Source organism: Octodon degus, unplaced genomic scaffold (genome assembly GCF_000260255.1).
Source record: "Octodon degus isolate 3935 unplaced genomic scaffold, OctDeg1.0 scaffold00067, whole genome shotgun sequence".
Taxonomy (NCBI): Eukaryota; Metazoa; Chordata; class Mammalia; order Rodentia; family Octodontidae; genus Octodon; species Octodon degus.
The window spans coordinates 375645-383650 of NW_004524643.1; the positions used below are offsets into that span (position 1 = coordinate 375645).

The 8006-nt window shown below is 35.6% G+C and overlaps 1 protein-coding gene across 14 annotated transcripts in view; it reads right to left on the reverse strand.

Moving 5' to 3' along the window:
- Positions 1-8006, reverse strand: part of Ncor1 (nuclear receptor corepressor 1) — a 171959-nt gene that overhangs the window by 46626 nt on the left and 117327 nt on the right. For all 14 annotated transcript variants that reach the window (XM_023719309.1, XM_023719312.1, XM_023719313.1 and 11 more), the window contains 2 exons: positions 5579-5714; positions 4403-4598 (listed from right to left, as the gene is read on the reverse strand). In XM_023719309.1, coding sequence (XP_023575077.1) covers positions 4403-4598; positions 5579-5714 — 332 coding nt within the window. The remainder of the gene's footprint in view (positions 1-4402; positions 4599-5578; positions 5715-8006) is intronic.

Genomic DNA, 8006 nt, shown 5'->3' on the forward strand with positions numbered 1-8006 from the left:
AAAAAAAAAAAAAAAAAAAAAATCTAAAAAAAAAGCCAACCTGATACACAGTTAGACCCTGTCTCAAAAAGAAACAAAACCAGTAATTTTTGAGAATCAGGAAAGTACGAAGTAAAAACCATCTGCAGGGCCGGGGAGATAGCTCCATAGAATAAGCGCTTGCCTGGCAAGTGCAAGAGCCTGAGTTCAATCCCCTGTTCCACAAAAAAAAAAAAAAAAAAAAATCAAAATCTGCAACCCTACCTACTTAAGATTTGTAGCATTTTAATGGCTACTAGAACCAATTCCCATTTATTTTGTTTCTCTTTCCATTTCCTGAGTCTTCTCCATTTATCCTTCCAGATAAATTTACATTTAAAACCATTTTGAATAACTCTTCCTGTTGTGGGTGTGAATGCTGCACCAGCTGTGGGACAGGTAATTTGCATTAAGTGGAGCAAGAGGCTAGCCAGCTGCCTGGGCTGCAGCCATTCCCTCTGCTCTTGAAAGCACAAAGCTCTGCCCTGTGCTACTCTGCCTTGAACCTACTAATTATGAACAGACACCTCCAATAACTGTGACCTAAATAAAGTTTTCCCTCCTTCATTTTGAGTGTCGGGTATTTGTCCCAGCAATGGGAGAAGAGTAACCAAGACACCTCCCAAATAATGTCAACAGAATTTTCATTTCACATAAATCAAACTGACTAGTAAATACAAACAAGTCGACGTTTTAACATACTTAATTCTTTACATGAGGAATCTAGCCTTTGTAATACAGGTTTGTACAATTGTTAAAAATTATTTCTAGGTATTTTATATTTTGCTGCTAGGAAAATCATCTTTCATATATATGGATTTATGTGTGAGCACTGCATATGCATCTGAATACTGCACATACACAGAGAAGATGTGGATTTCTATTTAACAACTTTTTAAAAGAAACATAATAAATTTTTCTTGAAGCTCTGGTAACTTTTCAGCTGATCCCTTTGTGCTTGCTAGGTGGGTGATCTTTAGTCTTTGCAGTTCACAGAACTAAATTTATGTTTTCTTTACTATTTATTCTCTGTTAGTAAATAATGGATATGCTAGTATTTCCCACCTAATGAGAAGGTCTTTGATATTTTACTATTAAGTGTTAAGGTCCACAACTGGTTTCACACAAAAACTTAGTATGACAAGACATAAAAAATTCATTCATTTGCTAAGATGCATTTAAAATTAGAAACTATTATAATATTACCAACTAATATTCAAATGGTAGGCACTGGACACTCCATGAAATACTATCAGGTAGGCCTCACACCTGAGATTATTAATTCTCTTTTACAGATAAGGAACTGGAACCTAAGGAACCTAATGGTCCAACCAAGGTCACATTACCAAAGATTTGTTTAAAAGCAGTGTGATTCCAGACTCAACACTAAATCCCCATACAAAAGTGTGTCACTAAAAGGCGGCAGGATGCTTCTAGCGTGTCAATCCAGATGATAGTACTCTTTCCTTCTCTGATATATTAACACTGTATAAATGTATTTCTAAAGTCAGAAGAAAAGTCACTGTTCTTTCCTAGAGAATGTAACATGAAATTGCGTTAAAAATTTAGGGACTGTTGTATAATCTCTACTACACTTATAATTAACATACAAAATTCTAGTGATAGAAATTTAGATGGTTTTAATCACAGCTATTTAGATGAGCATGTACCCTGAGCTGGAAAAACAAACAAATAAAATAGTTTTAAAGTTAGCAGTAAGACAGAGGTGAACTCATGTAAAGTTACTACTGGAAAGTGAAAGTAGTTATCTGCATTTTTATAAAGCTTTTCTACAAATGAGAAATGCCTTGAGCAATATAAAAAAGGCACAACTACAACTGTTAGAATTATTTCCACCAAGAAATAATGAATACAATCAAACAGATGGCAAGTGCTGTCTGATACTTTTCTTCCCCCCATTTATGTATTTTGTATAAGGTCTCAGCTTGGACTCAGAGTGATCCTCCTGTTTTTTAGCCTCCCCAGCACTGGTATTACAGGCATGCGCCACCACGCCCAGATTCAGTGTCATCTTAAGCCAAAATATAAAATTCTAAATGTCACAATAATCTATAACCTAGAACATACAAAGAACTAAAAAACAAAAAAACAACAATAACAAAAAAAAATAATAATAATTCAGGCCTCCAAAATTCAAAGATCCAACCCAAAAATGGGCATCTGAGATGAATATACACTTCACAAATGAAGAGATATAAATGGCAAATAAATATATGAAAAAATGTTCAACATCATTGGTCATTAAGAGATGCAAATTAAAACAACACTGAGATACCATCTTATGCCAGAAAGAATGGTTATCATCAAGAAGTCAACCAATAACAAATACCAGAAAGGCTGTGGGGAAAAAGGAGCCCTACTCCACTGCTGGTGGGAGTGCAGGCTGGTACAACCATTATGGAAGTCAGTATGGAGATTCCTCAAAAAGCTAGGATTGGAGGTCCCAATCAGGCTATTACCCTCGTAGGTGCTTTTCCAAAAGAAGTGAAATTACCATACCACAAAGATATATGTGCACCCATGTTTATAGCAGCACAATTTGTCCTAGCTAAATCTTGGAAACAACCAAAATGCCTATCAACTGAGGAATGGATTAAAAATATATGGTATTTTTACACAATAGAGTATTATTCAGCTATAGAAAACATAAATTCAAGGCTTTTGTAGATAAATGGATACAGCTAAGACTATATTGGTAAGTGAAATAAATCAGATCCACATGTGCAAACACTGTATTATCCTGTTAGTGTGAGAACCTGAAAGAGTAATGAAAATCTAAAAGGTACAACAGATACTATAAAAAAGAAAGAAATTGTTCAATGGGAAGCAAAAACTGGGATGAGGAAAAGGACAAATGAAAGAAGGGAAAAAGATATATTTAGGTAGATACACAAGATTGTTTGGATAATTGTATTGTCGATTTCTACTGGTTCTTTGAAAGAAGCAATTAATGTTTAAATTTTTTTTAACTGTGATTTTTTTTCTTTTTGAATTTCTTATAACTTCTTTGTTAATGTTTTGTTTTGTTTTCTTTAAACGAATCTTACACATTTTTATCAATTTGACGATAGCATCAGGTAATACAGCAACCATTGCTGAATTTCCATTACTTTGTTTAGTGAAATCTTATATTGTTTCTAATGCTGTATTTTTTTCTCTCACTATTTTGTATTCTTTTAAAAAAAAACAAAACCTCTACCATAGTAAATTTAGCATTATATAATGAATAACTTATCACTGATGCAATTTGGTCAGGAGTTGAGGGGACCAGTTAAATTCCATCTCTGTTTCATGTTAAAATAACATGTGATACGTTTATATGACATTTCAAAATTGATTGCTCTTTTTTTGGTAATATAAAGGGTCTAAAGTATCTCCCCCAGAAAATTTTGCTATTCCTATATTCTAAGTATATTTTAACAACTAGTTTGATGACAACACTACGCAATACAACAAATACTATAAAATTCATATTACTTTGTTTAGTGAAATTCTATATCTAAGTATACTGGAACACATAAATAATCTACAAATTAATACATGTGCCAATTTTTCTAGTCACATATGTGTTACATATCACAATTAAAATAGAATGTACTGGGCCGGGGAGATGGCTCAGTAGTATAAGCACTTCCCTGGCAAGCACAAGGGCCTGAGTTCAATCCCCAGTTCCAAAAAAAAAAAAAAGAATGTACCAACAACACTATCATGTAAAATAATAACAACAGTAACAAAACAAGAGCCTCCATGATACTGCACTGTGTTTAAACTAATACACTAATTAGTATAGAATACACCATTGCACAAAAAGCAATGCTGAATTATGTTATATAAAAATAACAAATGCTAATTTTTTTTCTTCACAATCCCAATGAGGTGAATGAATATACATTATTATTTTCACTTTACAGATGAAAAAATTAAAGCTATGAAAGCGTTGTTCATTGCCATCAAGCTGGGTAATGCAAGCAAGATAAGCCAGGGTCCAACTGATATCCATGACACAACACTGTTATTATCTTACACAGAATCAGAATACTACACTATCAAACTACCTTTACCGTAAGGAATTTGCATCAGGCACAAGACAACACTTTTCACTTACTCTAAAACTTCAGATAAATGGACTATAACATGGTTTTAGAAAGTCTTCTAGCAGCTAGAACTCTATTAAAAATGTTACTGCCAACCTCTAGTAGTGAAGTAATATTTAACCATTTAGTTGAGATTAACAAATCTTATCTGTCAAGACAGATTTTAACAGACAAATACTGCTAACTTACAAAGCACGAAGGACATTACTTATAGGTTCAGCTTTGTTTCTCTTCAGAAAACTTATCCTGCAAAAGTTGTATCTACCTACCTTCCCACTCTCTGTTTGGACTCTTGGAAGTGCCACATGGACTAGTAGAACTTCTACATTCCAAATCTATCTGTTCTTGCCTCTGCCGCTGTTCCTCCAGGAGTGCCGACTCATGCATTGCCTTAATGTGACGCTGGTAGAGAGCGTAGCCACTTACAGGGGTTCCAATTGGTATACTACATGGGGTACAGGAAACCTACAGAAAGAAAACAACCTAAATATGCTAATGACCAATGTAGCTATACCATATTTGACAAGTAAATTTCTGTCATATTACTGGTTAAATTGATTTTCCCATAATTTTAGTATATATGCTGTCAAAGTGCTCACTGATTTTCTCAAGTTTTTTTAAAAAACTCTTCAATATTATCTTTAAAATGCAAGATAGATATGTTTGGAATTAAGTACAGTACACATCTTTGATAACTCACCTCCTCCTTGTGTCATCACCGTGGGCAGCCACCAGCTGACCACTGGCTGACTGGCAATATCTACACTCCACTACCATAATACCCTGTCCATTCCCTTCCCTACTGAGAACAGTGGTGTGAGTGGGAGCCTGCCAAAGCCATGCCCTAACCTGAGTACTGGACCCTAGCTCAGTGGTTGCACTCATTTCCTAGACAAAACGAACTAAGCCCATATGTTCAGTGCCTATGGAGTACAAAGGAAGAGGTTTTAGCCCTCCTAAAAATGGAGCACTCTGATACCCATGCCTTTATGTACTTACTGAAAGAAAATGAATTTACTATGCAATAAGCAGAAATCACTGAATCAAGGTCATGGAATTCAATATGTATATTGTCTACAAGCTCATGATCACCAAGATGAAGCATAAGATTACTCTTCAGCAAATAATGTGTAGGATTTCTGATGTATAAAAGTACACAATTATTTTGGAGAAGAGCAAATTTTCAGTCCTTAATAGAAAATGAGAAAACTTGAACTATATTAATTAAAACAAGTAACAGATGAAATGAATTAAGAAATATATATCCATAAAGGTCTCGATAAATCAGATGTGGTGGCACATTGAGAAACCGAGGCAGGATGATTTCAAGTTCAAGCCCAGTCTGACTGACTGACTGAGACCCAGCCTCAAAAAATAAAAAAAGGGCTGGGGATATAGCTCAGCACTGAGAACCTGAGAATCTCTAAATCACATTGAAACCTTACCATTGGTGGAATAATGGCAGCTCGATGCTGAAGCTGTGGTAGGTCCAATGGGCTTGCTTTCACTGGGGATGAGACTAGTATAGATCCAGTCGGGTTTAACAATGAAGGCTTTGGATCCATTGGAAACATTCTACCACTGGAAGTATACATAGAAGACATAGGAATATATTTTTATTTAAGACTTCAAACATGCAATCAACATAATTCTAAGTTAATACATACACATATACATATATAGCTGTCATATTAACTCTTGAAAGATCAAAACAGGGCTTGGGGTTTAGCTCAGTGATAAGAGTACTTGTCTACTATGCACAAGACCCTAAGTAGATTCTTGGCACCAAGCTAAATAAATAACACATTTAGAAATTGAGAAAAAAAGAACATACAAAGCCATTTTTTCAGATAAAGAAACCTACTAATTTGTCACTAAAATTAGTTACTTCCTATCAAATGTTCAGCTGGAATCACAGGTTATAACTCATTGCCATTTTATAATTGAGAATTTTACTCAAATTCCCAGTCTACTGGTTTTTCATGGAAAATGGAAAAAACCAGCAAGCCAGAACCGGCATTCACATATGCATGTAGTACTCTGCTCACACAATCACTCACAGCCATCTCACATTATCTGCTTCTCTTAGTTTCAATACTACACCTGAACTTAGGATGTTTCACATATAAACTTTGGAGAAGTATATAATGGTATACTCTTTTATTATTTGGTCCTATTCCCAGAGAGAAAGTGAATATTTTATTTATTTTTTGAAAGAAGGTCTCGCTACATAGTTCAGGTTGTTCTCAAGCTCATCTTCCCATGCTGGCCTCAATTCATGGCAATCTTCCTGCCAGGCATGCATCAACATATCCAGCTTGGAAAGTGAATATTTTAAAGCATATAAATTAGTAAGAAGGACCGGTGAGATAACTCAGTGGACTAAGCGCCTGCTTAGGCAAGTGCAGGGATGAAGATTCGATCCCTGGCACTACATGCCCCACCAGCCCCAGCACTGGCCCCAAGTGTGCTGAGCCAGCCACCAAGACCAGGAGTGGTAGCACAGACCTATAATCCCAGCACTGGAAAGGCTGAGACAGGAGGATCACTATGAGTTGGAGCTGCATAGTGAGACTCTATACCAAATAAATAATAAAATAAAATAATTAGTAAGAAAAAATTAGTAAGAAAAGTAGGCTGTATAGAAGAAAATAATTTACATATGGTATTAAAAGATGATACTAAAGATGTAGAAAACCGTAAGTGTTGACACTCTCGAAATGCCAGAGGCTTCAGGAAACCATTGTGAAAGGACCATGTTTTTAAAAGGAATTTTGTTATTTTTTTGAGGCCTGAAAATCTGACTCAGAGCCCTGTACACGCTAAGCAAGGGTTCTAGAGCTACATTCCCAGCCTTTCAAGAAATTTTGACTTTTTGTTTCTTTCTTAGGATAGCCATCCTCTCAGATTGCTCTTTGCTGATTCTTCTTCTTATATAATCATCAAAACCAATTAGTGCAAAAGATCTTACTGTGTGTGTGTGTGTGTGTGTGTGGTGTGTGTGCGTGGGGGCAGGGGTGTACCAGGGATCAAACTCGGGACCTTGTGCTTGCTAGGCAGGTATTTGTGCCACTGAGCTATTTCCCTAGCCCCAAAGGAACTTATTTAAGATGATATAGTTTATTAAAGAATGCTTTTTAAAAAACCACATGGGTTGAATCCATTTATATTTACTACACTTAAAGGCTGGGACTACTGAATTGCCTGTCATCAAAGATGGCATAAGATGGCATATTTCCTTAATCCTAGCTACTTAGAAGGCTGAAGCAATAAAGGCCATACTTCCAGACCAGCCTAGGTAGCTTTCCAAGACCCTATCTCAAAATTTAAAAAAATTTTAAATGCCTGGAAATCTAGCTCAGTGGGAAAGTGCTTGACTAGTATATATGAGGCCTTTGGTTCAAACCCCAGCACACACACATGTACATACAACAGTAGCCTGTGATGTTTTTTATCTGCTTAAATAACCAAGAGCAATTTTTATAGTATGTGCTATATATTTTATATCTTAATATCTAATATCTAGAATGAAATTTGGAACTAAAACAATAATATTGAATATAACAGTGCTGGTGCCTCAAGAGGATTTTAGATTTCTATGTAATAGCTCCTCGAATTTTCATCAATAGGAATTAAAATAGGGATTCTTCCTAATCATTGGTTCACCAGGAATTCAGCTATCTGATGATTATTTTTCCATCATCTCAGAATAATCTAGATTTTATTTTAACTTTTTATTTGGTCTGTACCTAGTATGGCAGTATACCCCTCTAATCCCAGCACTTGGGAGGCTGAGACAGAAGGATTGCTACAAGTTTAAAGCTAATCTGGGCGGGGCTGGAGAGATGGCTCAGTGGTCTAAAGCACCTACTT